Here is a 21,586-nt window from a genome sequence, read left to right as displayed (position 1 = left end):
TACCAGGAAGCAGTGGTGGTAGGGAGTGTCTTTCTGTAATAGGCCTGACCATGCTTTTGTTTGGAAGAATGTAGATTTGGGAACTTTGGATTTACAGAGCAGTAGAATACTTTAAATGGGGCTTACTGGGCTATCATAGTAGGGATATGGAAGGCATTGTTACTGAGAGTGATTTGAATTGTGCAGACCTGGCCCAAAAGGTTTCAGTGGAGAATTTCAATAAATGGCCTAGAGACTGTTTTGTGGCATTTTGGTGAAGAATGTGATTACTTTTTGCCCTTGTCTGAAGAGTGTCTGAGGCTAAGGTGAAGAGATTCAAATCAATTGCATTGACAAAGGAAGTCTCAGAAACACCCATCATAGAATTTGTTCTCTGGTTAAGTCGTATGCATTTTAAACAAGCATAGCAAGCTAAGAAAGGAAAAGAATATAGAATATATGGTATTAAAGGGGCACCAGGAAGTGAAATGGAGGTGAATCCTGTGTTCTAGAAGATAGCAGATTATCTCTAGGAGATAAGCCAAGAAGATCTCTAAATTCAAGGCCAGCCTGGGACAGAACTAGTTCTAGGTAAAGAAAAGCTTAAATCCAGGCTTAGCAGACCACACCTTTAATCCCAGTGTTTAGGAGACAGGCATGCAGATCTCTGAGTTCAAAGTCAGTCTAAAGAGCAAGTTCCAAGACAGCCAAGCTTAGGTAGTGAAGGAGTTGGAAAACAGAAAGCTAGTGGTAATGTAAAGAACAAAGCTGGCCCTGTTCCAGCTCCTGCAAGCAGCAGAACTCGGCAGCTTTAGCCATGTCGTTCTGGCTTTAGAGTCAAGAATACAAGGGCCTACTGGGGTAATTGATGCTAGTTAGCTGGAGCTAAGAAATTAGTGGTGATTGAGAAAAGATCAGCATCACTGAGGAGACTCTTCTGGGAAGTGTTATCTGAGAGCACAAAGAAACTGTGTTCCAGAGATAACCAAGGTTGTATCTCCTGCTGCATCTGTACTTGGTAATAAGTAAGAGTCACCCAGATGGTACTGGTTTTGAAGGCATGAAGGGGTCATGAAGAACAGCTGAGGCTTGGCACTGTGAGAGGCCTGGGAAGGCCATTGGTAAAGGTGCAGTTCCAGTTGCAGTTGATGGCCCAGGACTGAAAGGGGTCATGCAAAGGAGTTGAGGCTTGGCACCATGAAGAAAGCCTATTAGAGACTATTAGTGAATCCTAGTTGCAGCTGAAGACCCCAGATTATTGGAGATGCCAGTACCATGGAATGATCACCAAGGACAGAAGCAGCAGTCGAGTAGATCAACCTAAGCTTAGAGTGCTACAGAGGACAGAACTGGAGAAGTGAAGCCAGTCCCTTGGAGGAGCCCAGAAGATCATGTGTGGATCCCAGACATTGAAACAAGAAGCTGTAACACTGAAGTTGCCTTGGAGACCCCAAGATGTTTGAGATGCCAGAGCCATGTGCTATCTGCTGAGGAAAGCTGCTAACAGGGAGTGAAACCAGGCAAGGAAAAAGAAGTTTGTTGCAGTCAACAAAAATGAAAAAAGAGTTGGAGATCTGAAGACTGCTTTGACATCAGACATGGTGATGCAGAGTTTGGAGTTTACCTAACTGGTTTCCTGTCTTTCTTTGGGGATTACAGTTAAGTGATTGGATGAATTTCAGAAGAGACTTTCAGCTTTGGATTTTGAACATTGTTGAGACTGCTATAGACTCTGGGGACTTTGGAAGTTGGATTAAAATGTACTTTTTTTATTATGCTATGGCTAGATATGGTCCCATAGACTCATGTGTTGGAAGAAGACTATGGGGGACAGGGAGTGGAATGTGATGGTTTGTATATGTGTGGCCTAGGGTGTGGTACTGTTTGGAAGTGTGGCCTTGTTGGAGTAGGTGTGTCACTGTGGGCACGGGCTTTAATACTCTAGTCCTAGCTGCCTGGAAGCCAGTATTCTGTTAGCAGCCTTCAGATGAAGATGTAGAACTCTCAGCTCCAGCTGTACCATGCCTGCCTGGATGCCACCTTGATGTTAATGAACTCTGAACCATATAAGCCAGCCCCAATTAAATGTCCTTTTTAAGACTTGCATTGGTCATGGTGTCTGTTCACAGCATTAAAACCCTATCTAAGATACCAAACTTAAATCATGATTAGGTAAACTATCTAAACAGTCCCAAAATCCCTAAGGAAATAGAGATAGTCATTTTTAAAACTCCCAACTAAAAAAAGGCCAGGGCCAGAGAGTTCTAGTGCACAATTCTACCAGACTTTCAAAGATCTAATATTAAGACTCTTCAAACTATTCCACAAAGTAGAAACAGAAGGAACACCACCTAATTCATTCTATGAAGCCACAGTCACTCTGATCCCTAAACCATGAAAAGATCCAACAAAGAAAGAAAACTTCAGGCCAATTTCACTTTTGAATATCAATGCAAAGATACTCAATAAAATGCTTTAAAACCAAATCTAAGAAAACATCAAAATCATTATTCACCATGATCAAGTAGGCTTCATCCCAGGAACGGTTCAATGTATGAAAATCCATCAACATAATACACTGTATAAACAAACTCAAGGGGAAAAAGTTACATGATCATCTCATTAGATGTAGAAAAGCAATCTACTGATTCAATGAAACTCCCATCAAAATTCCAACACAATATTTTATAGACCTTGACAGAGCAATTCTCAAAACTTCATGTGGAAAAACAAAAAACCTAGGATAGCCAAAACATTTCTCAACAATATAAGCACCTCTGGAGGAATCCCCATCCCTGACCTCAAGCTGAACTACAAAGCAATAGTGATAGAAACTGCATGGTATTGGTACAGAGACAGACAGATTGATCAATGGAATAGAATTGAAGAAACCCACACACCTATGGACACTTGATCTTTGACATAAAAAGCCAAAAACATAAGGTGGAAAAAAGAAAGCCTCTTCAATAAGTAGTGCTGGTTGAACTGGCAGTCTATGTAGAAGAATAAAAATAGATCCATATTTATCACCTTGCACAAGTCCAAGTGGATCAAAAACCTCAATGTAAAACCAGATACACCAAATCTAATAGAAGACAAAGTGGGGAAGAACCCTAAACTCGTTGGCACAGGGGGAAATTTCCTGAACAGACCACCAATGGCTCAGGCTCTAATATCAACAATTGATAAATGGGACCTCATGAAACTGAAAAGCTTCTGTAAGGCAAAAGACACTGCATTAATAGGACAAATCGGCAACCTACAGATTGAGGAAAAAAAATCTTCACTAACCCCACATCTGATAGAGGGCTATATCCAAAATATATAAAGAACTCAAGAAGTTAACCTCCAAAAAACTAATTAACGCAATTAAATATGGGGTACCAACCTAAATAGAGAATTCACAACAGAAGAATCTCAAATGTCACAGAAGCACTTAAAGAAATGCTCAAAGTCCTTAGTCATCAGAGAAATGCAAATCAAAATGACCCTCACACCAATCAGAATGGCTAAGATCAAAACTCAAGTGACAGCACATGCTGGTGAGGATGTGGAGAAAGAGGAACACTCCTCCATTGCTGGTGGGAGTACAAACTGGTACAACCACTCTGGAAATCAATCTGGAGTTCCTCAGAAAATTGGAAATAGTTCTATCTGAAGACCCAGCTATACCACTCTTGGACATATACCCAAAATATGCCCCACCATACCACAGGGGCATGTGCTCCACTACTTTCATAGCAGCCTTAGTTATAATCGTCAGAAGCTGGAAACAACCCAGATGTCTCTCAACCAAAGAATGATTACAGAAAATGTGGTCCATTTACACAATGGAATACTATTCAGCTATTAAAAAACAAGGACATCGTGAATGTTGCAGGCAAATGGATAGAAGTAGACAATATCATCCTAAGTGAGGTAACCCAGACCCAAAAGGACATGCATGGCACTGGTAAGTGGATATTAGCCAAAAAGTACAAAATACCTAGGATAAAACCCACAGACCGACCGTAAGAAGAAAAACAAACAGAAATGCCCAAGTGAGGGAGCTTCAATCCCACTTTGAGGGGGAAGAAAATAATCATGAGAGACAGAGGGAGGGAGGGACCTGCATGGGAGAGGGGAGGGGAAAGGAAAAGGATCAGGCATGGGTGGGGTGGTGACAGAAGAGAAGCCCAGAGGGCCAGGAGAATGAATGGAAATAAGCAGCTTTTGGGGTGGGAGGTGGGGGACCCTCTAGAAAGTACCAGAGACCCAGGAGGTAAGAGATTCTCAGAACTCAATGGGAGTGACCTTAGCCAAAATGCCCAACATGGGAGAGAAGGAAGACGCCACCTCCAGTAGATAGAATTTCCCCTCCAAGAGCCTCATGCTAGGAGAAAGAAGGCTAAATCCTGGTACCAACCAGAGGAGGCAGTCATCTCCCAGAAGTTAATTTACACGTTCTGACTACTTGTCAGTACACCATACAGGAGAATCTGGAGCTAGGATGCTGATAGGTCAGTGAAGGGCAGGACCACACCTCAACTAAGACCACTAGATTTACCTCTCGTCTTCTCTTTAAACCCACGTCAGGACTCCAAAGATGGACTGGGGAAAAAGATTGGACCTCTTTGTTCTTCCCAACATGGACACACAAAATTATGTTTTTCTCTGCTTTTCACTATTGCTTGTCTGGTTAAGTGGCCTTTTCAGGACGTGTGTTAGCTACTTGTCTCATTGCTGTGACTTTTGACCTGACCTAAAGTAACCTAATGAAGGAAGCACTGGTTTGGGCTCACAGCTTGAGTATGAAGTCCACATGGTAGGGAAGGCTGGAGGGCAGGAGCATGAGGCATCTGCTCAGGCTGTGTAACCAGTCAGGAAGCAGAGCACCATGGGTGCTGGGAAAGAGTGCCTGACTCTTTCTTATGCAGTCCAGGATCCCAACCCATGGAATGCTTACAGATCACAGTTAACCTAATCCTTTGCAGGCAAGCCCAGAGGCTAACCTAATAGATAATCCTTCACAGGTATGCCTAAAAGGCTTGTTTCCTGAGTTACTGTTTATCTTGTCAGATCAACAATAGAAACCATCACAGGATGGGGGATTGAGCCTAGCTTGCTATGAAAACCAGGGCTCAGTGTTTGGCTCTCTAAAAACCCCAGTAAAAAACCCTCAATTCTCTTTTTTTTTCCCTCACATTTCCAATGACCTAAAGATCTCCCACTAAGCCCTACCTCCCAAAACAGCAGGCCAAGCCTTTGATACACCTGGGCTTTGAAGGACACTTAGGATCCCATGGGCATGGGATGCTACACCCATAGTCCCAGTGCCTTGGGATTTCTATTGCTGGGCTAAACCACAATGACCTAAAGCAATTTGTTGAGAAAGAGCTTTATTTCATTTTATAGCTTTTTGTTCATCATCCAGGGAAGTCAGAGCAGAAACTTGGGGCAGGAACTTATGTAGAGGATATAGAAGAGTGTTGCTTACTGGCTTACTCTTCAGAGCTTGCTCAGACTGCTTTCTTAGAGTTACCAAAACTACCAGTCTAGGGTTGGCACCACCCATAGTAGGCTGGGTACTCCCATGTAAATCACTAATTAAGAAGGTGCCTGGGGGCTGGAGAGATGGCTCAGCGGTTAAGAGCACTTGACTGTTCTTCCAGAGGTCCTGGGTTCAATTCCCATCATCCACATGGTGGCTCACAACCATCTGTAATGGAGTCTGATGCCCTCTTCTGGTGTGTCTGAAGACAGCTACAGTGTATTCATATATATAAAATAAGCAAATAAAAAAGAAAGAAAGAAAATGTTCAACAGATTTGCTCTCAGGCCAGTCTTATAGAAGCATTTCTTAATTCAGAGTCCTTCTGTCCCAGATAACTCATACTTGAATCAAATTGATATAAAAACCAATCAGATCTGGCATTAACTAAAACCTAAGCAGTTGGGTACATCTGTGAGGGTTTTTATTATTATTATATTATTATTATTATTATTAATTAAATTATTTGAAGTGGGAAGATCCACCTTTAATCTTGGTCTCACCTTCTGGTGGCAGCCTATACAAAGACCATGGAAGAAGGAAGCTTTCTCTCTTTGCCTGCTTATTCTTGTTCTTGCTGGTAAATCCATTCCTTCACTGGCAGTAGAGCCTATTCTTCAGGATTTTGGACTATCCTGAAGATGATCTGAGACACCCAGCCTCATGGACTGTGCACCTATAAGATTCTTGTCTTGACCTTCTATTGTAAGCAGCTATTGTTGGACTAGCTGCACCACCGCCTATAAGAAATAATTCTATAAATCTCATATACATGTATATTTATTTATTATGACTGACATGATTTATATAAGGACAGAACCTACATAATGTATGATATTATAATATATTTAATGTATATGTGAGAATGCACACATACACACATATATAATACATATACTTTATATAAGCTCTATTTCTCTAGAGAACCCTGACTAATAGAGATTTTGGTACTAGAAGTAGTTCTAGAGCAACAGAATAAGGATTAATTTTTAAAGTATCTGGAATAGGCTTCCCAGTTTGTCAATATCTACAGTTCCTGAAGCCTCTCTTGGAAGCTTGAGAGGACTGAAAGTCCACAGTATGACCATTTCACAAACCTAAGGAGACAAATGCATTTGATTATCCTGCTTCACTGATTGTGAAAGGCAAGGGTCTTGGTGAGTCTATTTATAAAACTTTTGACAAATTGTGAAGAAACAAAGAAAATGATTATGCTGGCCCATTGCTCCTGGCTTGTTGGGGTTAATTGACAAAGGGAAAGAATGAGCTCCATGATTAAATTAATCAGCTTCTAGCATCTCAGAGCACAGTGAAGACAACACTGAGCTACTGATAAAACGGACTGGCTCCAGATGCAGATAAGTGGCCTAAAGGCTTCTTTCCTTCTTTCTTTCTTTCTTCTTTCTTTCTTTTTTCTCTCTTTCTTTCTAATGTAACATTTTTATTGATTCTCTGGGACTTTCACATCACACACCCCAATCACACTCACTTCCCAGTCCTTCCATGTCCAGCCCCTCCCTACCTTTGAGACCACTCCCCAAAAATAAAGGTTAAAAAAAAAACAGATTTTTAAAAAGTCCTATGCCTTTATACTCACTGGAGCACGATCAAACTTTCAGTGGCCTGCCCCTAAATAGAATTGGGTCCTTCCCTTCCTGCGCCCTCTCCGGAAGCCATCAATTGTAGAACATTGTTCAGCATCCCCATCACACTTATAAAAGGAGTTCTCTTCATCAGCTTCCTGCCTAGGCTGTTACTTTGGGGGTGGGGGTGGGGTTGTCACAAAAGCCATCCATGTTTCTCCCTCTCAACTGCGCATCTGCAGTCACTGATATCACATCAAAAAATACCTTTCTTGTTCTTCACAGCAGGGGCACAGATCATGGGCCTCTACATAGTTTCTGGTGAGAGCACACACCACAAAAAGGACTTTCAGCTGCAGAAGGACAAGGGACCCAGACAAGGCCCTCAGCAGCACGGGCCTAGACATCACTATGACCTCAGGTAACAGTGCAGGCCATCAGCATCTATATGTCTTCTCAGTAGTAGCAAGGCCCAGGAATATCAACATGGACACTGGCATGGTCTTCAGTGGTAACACGAGCCATGTAAATCAACACCGACCCCAGCTGCACTAAGACCATAGACACAGGCATGGCCCTTGGCAGATGCAGCACAGACCATGGACATCTGTGTGACCTTCACTGGTAACATGGGCTGGACCCTGGACATCAACATAGGCCTTGTCAGCAGCTTGGACTTAGACCTGGCCCTTGGAGGTAGCACTGACCTGGACATCTTCCTGGCCTCGGGTGGTAGTGCAGGCCACCGGCATCAGGACAGTTCCAGTTCCAGGTGTAGCACAGTCCACAAACATCAATGTGGCCTCAGGCTGCAGCTGAGACCACAGACTTCCGCACAGCATTCAGCGGTGACCATGGACAGTAACAGATCCAGATGTGGCCCTTCGCAGCAGCAGAGCACCAGGCATTACCCTGGCCTCAGGGGTCAGCACAGGTCACTCACATCAATATGGCTCCTGTGGCAACAGGCCCCATAGACATCAATGCAGCCCATCTGGCAGCTTCCTCCTCCAACTAAAGGTTTCTAAATGTGCACTGGAAGAGAGTCACCTCGCCAGCACCCACACAGCTCAGTTTTCAGAAAAACCAAACTGTAGCCCTTATTAGGTTGGCTGAATTACAGGAAAAAAATAATTCTTAGCTTTAGAAGGTGTCAGGGGTTAAAGGAAGGGCATTAACTGGTAAAGAATGGAATCTTGTAACTTGAAATGGAGATGTATGGGAGGACCAGATTGAAGCTGAGAGCTTTGAACTCTCAGATTCTCAAGGGTTTATCTCACCTGCGGAAGTAGCCTCTTTTTTTTTTAATTTTTAATATTTTTATTACATATTTTCCTCAATTACATTTCCAATGTTATCCCAAAAGTCCCCCTAGCGCCCCCCACTTCCCTACCCACCCATTCCCATTCTTTTGGCCCTGGCATTCCCCTATATTGGGGCATATAAAGTTTGCAAGTCCAATGGGCCTCTCTTTCCATTGATGGCCGACTAGGCCATCTTTCGATACATATGCAGCTAGAGACAAGAGCTCCGGGGTTCTGGTTAGTACATCGTGTTGTTCCACCTATAGGGTTGCAGATCCCTTTAGCTCCTTGGGTACTTTCTCTAGCTTCTCCATTGGGAGCCCTGTGATACATCCAATAGCTGACTGTGAACATCCACTCCTGTGTTTGCTAGGCCCCGGCATCGTCTCACAAGAGACAGCTATATTTGGGTCCTTTCAGCAAAATCTTGCTAGTGTATGCAATGGTGTCAGCGTTTAGAAGCTGCTTATGGGATGGATCCCTGGATACGGCAGTCTCTAAATGGTCCATCCTTTCATCACCGCTACGAACTTTGTCTCTGTAACTCCTTCCCTGGGTGTTTTGTTCCCAATTCTAAGAAGGGGCACAGTGTCCACACTTTGGTCTTCATTCTTCTTGAGTTTCATGCGTTTAGCAAATTGTATCTCATATCTTGGGTATCCTAAGTTTTGGGCTAATATCCACTTATCAGTGAATACATATTGTGTGAGTTCTTTTGTGATTGTGTTACTTCACTCAAGATGATGCCCTCCAGGTCCATCCATTTGGCTAGGAATTTCATAAATTCATTCTTTTTAATAGCTGAGTAGTACTCCATTGTGTAAATGTACCATAATTTCTGTATCCATTCCTCTGTTGAGGGACATCTGGGTTCTTTCCAGCTTTTGGCTATTATAAATAGGGCTGCTATGAACATAGTGGAGCATGTGTCCTTTTTACCGGTTGGGACATCTTCTGAATATATGCCCAGGAGGGGTATTGCTGGATCCTCCGGTAGTACTATGTCCAATTTTCTGAGGAACCGCCAAACTGATTTCCAGAGTGGTTGTACAAGCTTGCAATCCCACCAACAATGGAGGAGTGTTCCTCTTTCTCCACATCCTCGCCAGCATCTGCTGTCACCTGAATTTTTGATCTTAGCCATTCTTACTGGTGTGAGGTGGAATCTCAGGGTTGTTTTGATTTGCATTTCCCTGATGATTAAGGATGTTGAACATTTTTTCAGGTGCTTCTCTGCCATTCGGTATTCCTCAGGTGAGAATTCTTTGTTCAGTTCTGAGCCCCATTTTTTAATGGGGTTATTTGACTTTCTGGAGTCCACCTTCTTGAGTTCTTTATATATATTGGATATTAGTCCCTTATCTGATTTAGGATAGGTGAAGATCCTTTCCCAATCTGTTGGTGGTTTTTTTGTCTTATTGATGGTGTCTTTAGCCTTGCAGAAACTTTGCAGTTTCATGAGGTCCCACTTGTCAATTCTCGATCTTACAGCACAAGCCATTACTGTTCTAATCAAGAATTTTTCCCCTGTGCCCATATCTTCAAGGCTTTTCCCCACTTTCTCCTCTATAAGTTTCAGTGTCTCTGGTTTTATGTGAAATTCCTTGATCCACTTAGACTTGACCTTAGTACAAGGAGATAGGAATGGATCGATTCGCATTCTTCTACATGTTAACAACCAGTTGTGCCAGCACCATTTGTTGAAAATGCTGTCTTTCTTCCACTGGATGTTTTTAGCTCCCTTGTCGAAGATCAAGTGACCGTAGGTGTGTGGGTTCATTTCTGGGTCTTCAATTCTATTCCATTGGTCTATTTGTCTGTCACTATACCAGTACCATGCAGTTTTTTATCACAATTGCTCTGTAGTAAAGCTTTAGGTCCGGCATGGTGATTCCACCAGAGGTTCTTTTATCCTTGAGAAGAGTTTTTGCTATCCTAGGTTTTTTGTTATTCCAGATGAATTTGCAGATTGCACTTTCTAATTCGTTGAAGAATTGAGTTGGAATTTTGATGGGGATTGCATTGAATCTGTAGATTGCTTTTGGCAAGATAGCCATTTTTACAATGTTGATCCTGCCAATCCATGAGCATGGGAGATCTTTCCATCTTCTGAGATCTTCTAGAATTTCTTTCTTCAGAGACTTGAAGTTTTTATTATACAGATCTTTCACTTCCTTAGTTAGAGTCACGCCAAGATATTTAATATTATTTGTGACTATTGAGAAGGGTGTTGTTTCCCTAATTTCTTTCTCAGCCTGTTTATTCTTTGTGTAGAGAAAGGCCATTGATTTGTTTGAGTTAATTTTATATCCAGCTACTTCACCGAAGCTGTTTATCAGGCTTAGGAGTTCTCTGGTGGAATTTTTAGGGTCACTTATATATACTATCATATTATCTGCAAAAAGTGATATTTTGACTTCATCTTTTCCAATTTGTATCCCTTTGATCTCCTTTTGTTGTCGAATTGCTCTGGCTAGGACTTCAAGTACAATGTTGAATAGGTATGGAGAAAGTGGACAGCCTTGTCTAGTCCCTGATTTTAGAGGGATTGCTTCAAGCTTCTCACCATTTACTTTGATGTTGGCTACTGGTTTGCTGTAGATTGCTTTTATCATGTTTAGGTATGGGCCTTGAATTCCTGATCTTTCCAAGACTTTTATCATGAATGGGTGTTGGATCTTGTCAAATGCTTTTTCCGCATCTAACGAGATGACCATGTGGTTTTTGTCTTTGAGTTTGTTTATATACTGGATTACGTTGATGGATTTCCGTATATTGAACCATCCCTGCATCCCTGGGATAAAACCTACTTGGTCAGGATGGATGATTGTTTTGATGTGTTCTTGGATTCGGTTAGCAAGAACTTTATTGAGGATTTTTGCATCAATATTCATAAGGGATATTGGTCTGAAGTTTTCTATCTTTGTTGGGTCTTTTTGTGGTTTAGGTATCAGAGTAATTGTGGCTTCATAGAATGAGTTGGGTAGAGTACCTTCTGTTTCTATTTTGTGGAATAGTTTGTGAAGAACTGGGATTAGATCTTCTTTGAAGGTCTGATAGAACTCTGCACTAAACCCATCTGGTCCTGGGCTTTTTTTAGTTGGGAGACTATTAATGACTGCTTCTATTTCTTTGGGGGATATAGGGCTGTTTAGATCATTAACCTGATCTTGATTCAACTTTGGTACCTGGTATCTGTCTAGGAACTTCTCCATTTCATCCAGGTTCTCCAGTTTTGTTGAGTATAGCCTTTGGTAGAAGGATCTGATGGTGTTTTGGATGTCTTCAGGATCTGTTGTTATGTCTCCTTTTTCATTTCTGATTTTGTTAATTAGGATGCTTTCCCTGTGCCCTCTAGTGAGTCTGGCTAAGGGTTTATCTATCTTGTTGATTTTCTCAAAGAACCAGCTCCTTGATTGGTTGATTCTTTTTATCCTCAATCGAAGGTTTATCCCACCCCCAACCCCTTGAATACTGCTTTTCCTGCCTTTGACTGAGGAAATTAATCCTTCTTTATCTGCTAAACCAGAAGTGACCTTCTCTGAAGGAGATGTAAGGCAAGACATACTGATGTCCCTCAGGGCCCACCAATAGTTGCCTCTAGACCTACAACTGCACTTAAGGCTAAGCAGGCTCCTAAAAGGGAGAGAAAAAGTCCATGAGGAGGTGCACCACCACAGTACTAAAGAGCTTAATGCATTCTCTGATACATGCTAGCTGGAGTCTGGGGAATATGGGTGGGAACGGACTTTAGTAAGAGTCTGGGATAATGATGGAAGGAACATAAAACTGGATCAGGCTGAGATTATTGATATGGGTGGAGATTCTAGGTTTAAAATGGAGGCTCATACTGTTTAAAAAAAAAGAAAAAGAGGGGGAGGTGTCAAAAGTTTGAATAGTTGGCTGAAGCATTTGTCAAAAGATGGCTGAAAAGGACCAGGAGGTGCTTGATGTCCCTTGACTGAGTGTTGATGAAGGGATCTTAAGGCTCAAGGGAATTGCAGTGCTAGAGTAGACACACAGTGTAAAATGTGATCCTGCAGTATGGCAGGCCGAGAAGACATGCCCTTCACTAATCATATGAGACAAAGTGGTGGGAAGGGCCCCAGAACATTTGAAGAGCTCCATTGTCACCCTTTCCTTGTGCCAGACTTTAGGGTTGGAGATATTGCTGCTCTGTTGGATGAATTAAACACAAGGGGTTCATTGGGTCTGGAAGTAGCACTGGCCAAGGTAGCAGCACTGACTGGCCAAAGGCAAGGTGAGCATACTTACCATAATGGGCAGCACAGACAAAGAGATCTCCATCATAGCCTAACAAATCTCCATCATAGCCTAACGCATAACGGGCAGCACAGGCAAAGAGATCTCCATCATAGCCTAACTCATAACGGGCAGCACAGGCAAAGTGATGTTTATGGTGGCTTGACTTAAATTAACCTTTGGTACTGGCTAATCAGCCATGGTATTTTCAGACATGAAACAGATAAAAAGCATACTGCATTTTTGTTTGAACTATACAAGCAGAAAAAAAAAAAAAAACAAAACAGCATACAAAACCAAAAGCAAATGAAAGAAAGACTACATTGGATTATGGCAGAAAGAAATCAACCTGTGGATCAGTTTCCAGACTTGAGTCAGTTTGCAGAATTGAATGAAGGGCCAGCCAGGTTCTCCTTAGGAAGGACCTTGATAAAGTACCTAAAAGTTGTACTGTTAGGCTTTCTCCTTCCATAGAGAACTACAGCCTTTTACAAGGATAGCTGTAAACTGTGAGGAAAGGAAACAATCAGACTTTCCAGGGTCTATTGGATACTGGTTCTGAATTAATTCTGATTCCAGGACATCCCAAGAAACAATGTGGTCCATCAGTTAAAGTTAGGACTTATAGAGGCCAGGTGATTTATGGAGTTTTGGTTGAAATCTGACTCAAAGTAGGTTCATTGGGTCCCTGAACTCATCCCATGGTTATTTCCCCAGTCCTAGAATACATATTTGGACATACTTAGAAACTGGCAGAATTCTCACATTCTGACTTGTAGAGTGAGGTTTGGAAAGGCTATCTATAGTTGAAAAAGCTAAATGGAAGCCTTTAGAATTGTCTGTACCAGGGAAAATAGTGAATCCAAAGCAGTATTGCATTCCTTGAGAAACTGCAGAAAATGGTGCAACCATCAAGGACTTGAAAGATGCAGGGGTTGTGGTTACCATCACATCTTCCCTTAACTCTCCTATCTGATTAGTGCAGAAGACAGATGGATCATGGAGAATGACAGCTGACTGTCAAAAACTCAAGTAGTGACTCCTATGCTGTTCCAATGTAGTGTCCTTAATTGAGAAGATTAACACATCTCCTGGACCATGGTCTAGTATGTTGTATGCAGATATTGATATAACAAATAGCCTTCTCTTTTTACCTGTCTATAAGGACCACCAGAAGAAATTTGCTTTCATCTGCCAAGGTCAGCAATATACCTTTACAGTTTTACCTCAAGGCTATATTAATTCTCCTGCACTGTATCATAACTTAGAAAGGATTTTGATTATCTGTCTCTTTCACAAAATATCACATTAGTGCACCGTAGTGATGACTTTATGTTGATTAAACCAAGTGAGCAGGAGGTTGCAGCCATTTTTGACTTGTTGGGGACATATGTGCATCAGAGGATAGGAAATAAACTCAACCAAAATTCAAGGGCCTTCTACCTCACTGAAATTCTTAAGGGTCTAGTGGTTTGGGACATGCAAAGTTTGCATGTGGCCCTTTCCATCACCAAAAAGAAGCAGAGTTTTTAGTGGGCCTATCTAGATTCTGGAGACAGCACATTCTTTACTTGAGTGTGTTACTCAGACCCAAATACCAAGTGACATGGAAAGCTGCTAGCTTTGTGCAGTACTTGAGGTGTCAGAGGCAAATAGGAGGGATGCTGTTTAGAGCCATTGGCAGGCCCCTATAGGCAAATCATAGAAGGGACCTTAGGGATCTTGGAGCAATGCACAACCATCATCTGTAGACAGCTATTCTCCCTTTGAAAGACAGCTCTTGGCCTGTTATTGGGCCTTGTGAAAACTGAATGTTTGACAGTAAGCCACCAAATTACCATTAGAAATGAGCTGCCCGGGGCTGGTGAGATGGCTCAGTGGGTAAGAGCACCCGACTGCTCTTCCGAAGGTCCAGAGTTCAAATCCCAGCAACCACATGGTGGCTCACAACCACCCAAAATGAGATCTGACGCCCTCTTCTGGTGTGTCTGAAGACAGCTACATATAGTAAATAAATAAATCTTAAAAAAAAAAAAAAAGAAAAGAAATGAGCTGCCCATCATAAGTTGGGTATTATCTGATCCAGAAAACTATGAAACAGGATGTGCACAGGACCAACCTATTATCAAATGGAAGTGGTATATATGTGATCTGGCCAAATAGGACCTGTCAAATGGAAATGGTATATACACGATCTGGTCCAAACAGGTCCTGAAGACACAAGCAAGTTATGTGAAGAAGTTTCCCAAATACCTGAGGTTTCTATTCCTGTTACAGTGTCCCATCTTCTGCCAAGCATGCACCTATAGCCTTATGGGGTGTTTGACTGAGGAAGAGAAGACTAGGGACTAGTTTACTGATGGGTTTTTCATGTTATGGCGGCACAACCCAGAAATGGACAGCTGCAGTGTTACAATCCCTTTCTGGGACAAGCCTGAAAGATACTGGCGAAGAAGAATCTTCCCAGTGGGCAGAACCTCAGGCAGTACATTTGTCATTTGGTCATACATTTTGTTTGGTAGGATATATGGGCAGATGTGTGACTGTTCACTGATTCATGGGCTGTAGCCAATGTACTGGGTGCTATGGTCAAGGGTTTGAATGGAGTATGATTGGAAAATTGTTAAGAAAGACATCTGGGGAAGAAATATGTGGATAGATCTCTCCAAATGGGCTAGGATATGAAGATACTAGTGTCCCATATAAATGCTCACCAAAAGGTGGCTTCAGCTAAGGAGGAGTTTAGTAATCAAGTAGGATGGCCCTTCTGGGGAGAGTCAGCCTCTTTTCTCAGCCATCCCTGTCTTTGCCCAAAAGACCTATGAACAAAATGGCCATGGTGGCAGAGATGGAAATTATGAATGGGCTAGACAACATGGACTTCAACTCACCAAGCCTGACCTGGCTACAGTTGATGTTGAGTCCCAGATTTGCCAATAACAGAAACAAACACTGAACCCCAGATATGGTACCACTCCCTGGGGTGACCAGCCAGTGACCTGGTAGCAGTTTGACTACACAGGGCCACTTTATCTGTGGAAAGGACAATGCTATGTCCTTACTGGAGTAGATACTTATTCCGGCTATGGATTTGCCTCTCCTGGATGTAATGCTTCTGTCAAAACCACCATTTGTATACATATAGAATGTCTTATCCACTGTTATAGTATTCTATACAACATTGTTTCTAACCAAGGAACTCCCTTTACAGCCAGAGAAGTGCAACAGTGGGCAAATGATCATGGAATCCACTGGTCTTACCATGTTCTCCACGATCCTGAAGCAGCTGTCCTAATAGAAAGATGGAATGGCCTTTTGAAAACAATTACAGTGCCAATAAGGTGGTAATAGCCCGGAGGGCTGGGGGCAGAGTTCGTCAGAAGGAGGTATATGCTTTGACTATATTTGGTATTTGAATATATGTCTAATATATGGTATGGATCCTCCCATAGCTAGGATCTACAGGTCTAGGACTCAAGGGACAGAAAAGGAATAGTTTCACTCACTATTACACCTTAGTAACCCACTAGGAAAACGTCTGCTTCTTATTTCCATGACTTTAACTTCTGCTGGCCTAGAAGTTTTGATTCCAGAGGAAGGAGTGCTCCTTCCAGGAGTCATGACAAACATTATTGAACTGGAAGCTCAGACCTCCCCCCTTAACAGTTTGGTTTCTGGTACCATTAAGCCAACAGGCTAAGAAAGGAAGAACAGTGTTAGGAGGGGTGACTGGTCCAGATTCCCAAGGGGAAGTTGGATTGCTTCTCTACAGTGGAGGTAAGGAAGACTGTGTCTGAATAGCAGGAGTTCCTGTAGGAGACCCCTTGGTGCTACCATGTCTGGTGATTAAAGTCAATTGGAAAATACAACAATCTAATCCAGGCAGGATGACAAAGGGCACAGACCCTTCAGGAATGAAGGTATGGATCCCTCCTCCAGGAAAAGAACCAAGACCTGCTGAGATGCTTACAGACGGTAGAAGAAATACAGAATGGGGAGTGGAGAAAGGTAGTTATAAAGACCAGCTAAGGCCACATGACCAAATGCAGAAACAAGGATTATGACTGACAAATATTTCTCTCATATATATTTAGTTTTTTCGACACAGGGTTTCTCTGTATAGTCCTGGCTGTCCTGGAACTTACTCTGTAGACCAGGCTGACCTTGAATTCAGAAGCCTGCCTCTGTCTCCCAAGTGCTGGGATTAAAGGTGTGCACCACCACGCCCGGCTCATATTTTGTTAAGCATGTGTTTGTACATACATTTGTGGTTTTTGTTCCTCGATTTCTTTATCATATGATGTAACATCAATGAAGAGAGTATCAGTGTTTATAATATTTAAGTTTGAGATACTAAAAGAGATAATGCCATCTATTCTAAAATTTGCAATGCGTTTGTGTATGGAGAATAGTTATATCATGTTAGGTATAATTATGGTTTAAATATATAATGCATTTGTAATTAATTGTATGTAGGATAGTTTTTATCATGTTAGATGTAATTATGACCTAGTTATTGTTTTCATTTAGAAATTAAGCCTGACTTAAGGAGATAAGATTGTGTGTCAAGTTGACAAGGATTGAACTTGTGATGGCTATTCTTGGTTGATAACTTGACTACACCTGGAATTAACTAAAACCCAGGTAACCTGGTACATCTATGAAGGGCCTTCCTCCTCTTCCTCCTCTTCTTCCTCCTCTTTCTTTCTTTCTTTCTTTCTTTCTTTCTTTCTTTCTTTCTTTCTTTCTTTCTTTCTTTCTTTCTTCTTCTTCTTCTTCTTCTTCTTCTTCTTCTTCTTCTTCTTCTTCTTCTCCTCCTCCTCCTCCTCCTCCTCCTCCTCCTTCTCTTCCTCCTTTTTCTCCTTCTTCTCTTCCTCCTCTTCTTCTTCCTCCTCCTTTTCTATCTTTGTTTTCATTTTTGTTGTTTTGTGTTTTTGAGACAGGGTTTCTCTGTGTAGCTTTGATTGTCCTGGTACCTGTTTTGTAGACCAGGCTGGGCTCAAACTCCCAGAGATCCACCTGCCTCTGCCTCCTGAGTGCTAAGATTAAAGAAACATCCCACCACGCCTGGCCTGAGATATTTATGTTTCTTAATAAAGTCATTTGAAGACCCACTTTTAATCTGGATCTTTTGAAGTGGAAAGATCCACCTTTAACCTGGGTCATATCTTCTAGTAGCAGCCTATATAAAGGACATGGAAGAAGGAAGCTTTCTCTCTCTGCCTGCTTGATCTTACTCTTGCTGGTAAATCCATTTCTCCACTGGCATTAGAGCTTACTTCTTCAGGATTCTGGTATATAGTGAAGACCATCTGAGACATCCCTCCTTGTGGACTGAATGGCTACTGGATTCTTATTTTGGCCCTTCCATTGGTAGACAGTTATTGTTGGACCACAACCAGTAAACCATTCTAATAAATCCCATATCTGACTGCTCAGAGATTGTGGGCAGTCTGAGATACTTAGTGAAAACACTATCTCAAAACAAAGATACAAGCATCTGGAGATAAGGCTCAGTAAAAACATGCATGGCAAGTACAAGAGACTGAGTTCAACCCTACTGTGTGACAGACATTTCCTGAGAAGATGTAACCAAGTATCTACCCACTCCAGAAAGGGACTAAGAGCAGAACACAGTATAGAGACCACCACAGTCCAATTTGGGGAACCAATGAGTCTTATTAGGGCTGCTTACAGAAACGTGGGTAGGGTCTTTCTTATAGGAACAGAAATGACTTAAAGACAGTGGCATCACCAAAGATCATCCCACCAAAGGTGGAAACCTGGAGCACACTGCACAGTCTACAGCAGCTCACCATACTGTAGTGTTCTCTCTAGGTAGGTAGCTCTGTTGTTCTGAGCCTCTTCCAGGCTGCTTAGCTGGTCTTAAAGTTGGGTTGTCTGAGGATGATTCTAAATAGTTCTAATGGGTTACATATGCTTAGGGAGGGAGGGGTCTAGTGAATCTAGTCAGTTTCAGGAACCTTCTGAAGCTGTTTTGAGTTTTTACTTCCTGTCTGAAGGAGCTTCTCCGCGGGAAAGCATGTTTTACCTCTCCTTCGAACATTTTGCCTAAAAATATGTTTCGCCTCCTTTTTCATATCCTATGTCTTATAGGATTTCTCTCCAAGAGAGAAGGTTCTGAGTGGAAACTGCTACACAGCAACCCCCTAGAACACACATAAGGAGGCTGAGTTTGGGTAGCTGTGAACTTGCTCTCACAATGCTGAGAAGGGTAAGAGGGTGGCACTTACTCACCAGCCATTCTTGGCCTACTCAGCAAGCTGGGGCTATGGATAGAGACCAGGCTCCAGAGAAGGGGTGAGGTTGTTTGGCATTTGAGGAAGAATGCCACCCACACTTGTCCTCTGGGCTCCACAAGCACACCTGTGGAAGAGCGCAGCAGATGGCAAGCACTCAGAAATTTCAAGAAGTTTCCGAAACCACCAAGAGTCACAGTGCTGCTCCCCACGGTTATAGAAACAATATCAATTCCAATAGCTCTGGTGGTAGAGGTCAGTAGTCCACCGTCCTCATCCATGCGGAGATGGGTTTTTGCTGGTGCCGCTGCCTTTAGGGGTTTGTACTCCTAGAAGTAACCCCAATAAATCCACTGGCTGTTGAAAACAGGCTTCAGTAAAACTGTTGGTGCACTATCTGATGTTAACACATGTCTGGTCTCACCAGGAAGTCACATATTACACACACACACACACAAAATCACACTATAGCAAAGTGCATTCATCAACCTGTACGGGAAAAGTCTCCTTTTTACTTCAATCTTTACTTCTGACTTCCGACAGTTACTTGAAGAGATTTAGAAACCGTGATTTCATGAAGTGGGTGTGTGTCATCGAAATAACATTGCCCTGCAAAGGCTTTTGCATTGAAATTAAAAGGCAGAGCCATACAAGATACCCAAGCTAAATCGAGTACAGCGCGAGGGCAGAGACGGTGGGTGCTCAGAGGGGCGAGGGCACGGCTAGGAGGGTTCCTGGTAACTTGGAAAGGAGCACGATAAATGAGTGAAAACGGGCAGAGGAGGACGGGACCGCAGCGAGAGCGCCGACAGAGGCGCGGCCAGCGGACACTGCGGAAACAAAGGTCGAGCCTCTGGGACAGCAGCACCGGGTGCAGCTAGGCCGCAGCGCGCGGACCGGGGGCGCGCGGGGCGGTGAGAGGGCGGGCGGCGCCAAGGAGGAGCCTGCGGCCAGCCCGGGCGAGCGGAGTCGGCCGTGGCCGGGCCGTGGCGAGGCGGGGCGGGGCCGTGGCGGGGCGGGGCGGGGCGGGGCGGGGGTGGGGCGGAGCCGGCCGGCTGCAGCGGGCTTGGCCTTAGCGAGCGAGCGCGCGCGGGGGCGGGGCCGGAAGCGCAGCGGCCGCGACGCGGACGCCGGGAGCGGCCGAGCGGGGAGGCTGTGGCTGGCGGGCGGGTGGGCACGGAGGCCGAGGCCGCGGCCCGGGCTCTCCGCGCCGCTGTGGAGGGCGCCCTGGCCCTAGCCGAGCCGCAACAATAATAGGAGCGGGTCGCCGGGCACGATCGGCGGGCGAGGGAGAAGCGGGACTACCGCTCCAGAGCGCTGCGGCGAGAGAGACTTTCGGAGCCTGGACGTGCTGGAGCACACAGAGCTGACTGAGGAAATTGTCTGAGAAAAAGGCCGATCCGAGGCTGGGCTAGGTGGAGGAACCTGCAAGTCGAAAGGGAAAAGAAGGTTTAAGATTTCCTGGGGGTTTGGCCAATGCTACCGTTTTGAAGGTAGAAAGCATTGCGCTTCAGGTGTTTTGTGATTGTTGTGTGTGTCTGCACAATTGGTTCATTTCAGAATTCAAAAACCTTTACTGTAGAAGAAGATGGTTGTTTTGTTTTGATTTTTTAAAGAAATCCGCAAATTTTGCTTCCCAGGGCTGCACTGGACCGTGTTGTGTACATACTGCTGTGTGGTTTTATTTATTTTAACTGTGCAAATCGTCTGGAAGATTTTTCTCCCAAGTGCCATTTCGGATTTGTTCAGCCTTTTTGTTTTGTTTTGTTTTTGTTTTTGTTTTTCCTTCCCTGGAATAATTCTGCTGTTGGCATTTTAAGCATTTGGAAACCAGAGATTTTTTTTTTTTTCAACCTTTGGAGCTTAAGGCTTCCCTGTCAACAGGACAGCTGGGGAAACTGGATTGAAAGGATGGTTTTTATCTGTCTGCAGCTAAGACTGATATTTTGAAGTCAGATTCTTTCTGTGGTTCATTTTTTAGCCCGTAGGGCTAACCTTGAAGAGATTTGTGGTTAACAGTTTGGTTTCTAAGAAGGTCATAGTTTTTCCTCTTTTTTTTTTTTTTTTCTTTCCATTTTCTTTTTTAAGACGAGGGAGGGGAAGGTTAAGGGTGAAGGAAGGAGGAGACCATGTTAACTGATAGAAGCAGAATATCACTGCAGTTACCAGGGTCCTGACAGCTGGAAGAAACAAGGATTCAGTCTTCAACTTGGGAGGCCTTCCTCTCACCTTCCTTCAAAATTGCAAGGGACTCAGGCCTGATCAAGACGCCCAAAGAAACTACAGGATTCCAGAACTGTGGAGACAGGGAGAAACCATGAGCATACGGTTGCCCCATAGTATAGACAGGTATGTTTAAATAATTGAGGATTTTTTTTTTCCCAACACTTATTAAAATGAGTGGGAGGGAAGTGTTGGGTTTGCCTGGCTGGGCTGTGGTCTATGAGGACTGTCAGTGTATATGTTTCTGCACCCTCGGTGTGTGTTCATGTTCAAAATGTACCCCATAGTTGTGTGTCCTTTCTAACCAGTAAGCAATGAGGCTGAGAGGAGGGGGTGATACTTGCTGTGGCTTTTGCCTTACACCAGGTATAAGGCTGACTCTGAGTCCCCCAGCTTGCTAGCCTAGGGATCGGGTTGGACCAAACCTGCTCATGTGAACCCACA

General features: G+C 43.4%; 1 protein-coding gene across 9 annotated transcripts in view; it reads left to right on the top strand.

Annotated features, from left to right (window-relative positions):
• Window positions 1–20,047: 20,047 nt before the first annotated feature.
• Arhgef11 (Rho guanine nucleotide exchange factor 11) overlaps window positions 20,048–21,586 on the top strand; it is a 125,405-nt gene continuing 123,866 nt past the window's right edge. For 6 of the 9 annotated variants that reach the window (XM_029474853.2, XM_029474857.2, XM_029474856.2 and 3 more), the window contains exon 1: window positions 20,048–21,268. In XM_029474853.2, the coding sequence (XP_029330713.1) occupies window positions 21,237–21,268 (32 nt within the window). In that variant the 5' untranslated portion in view covers window positions 20,048–21,236. The remainder of the gene's footprint in view (window positions 21,269–21,586) is intronic. The other 3 variants (XM_029474860.2, XM_029474859.2, XM_029474852.2) reach the window with 2 other exon arrangements.

This window comes from Mus caroli, unplaced genomic scaffold (assembly GCF_978045245.1).
Source record: "Mus caroli unplaced genomic scaffold, Mus_caroli_1 scaffold_3, whole genome shotgun sequence".
NCBI lineage: Eukaryota > Metazoa > Chordata > Mammalia > Rodentia > Muridae > Mus > Mus caroli.
This window is presented reverse-complemented; position numbering and strand designations above follow the sequence as displayed.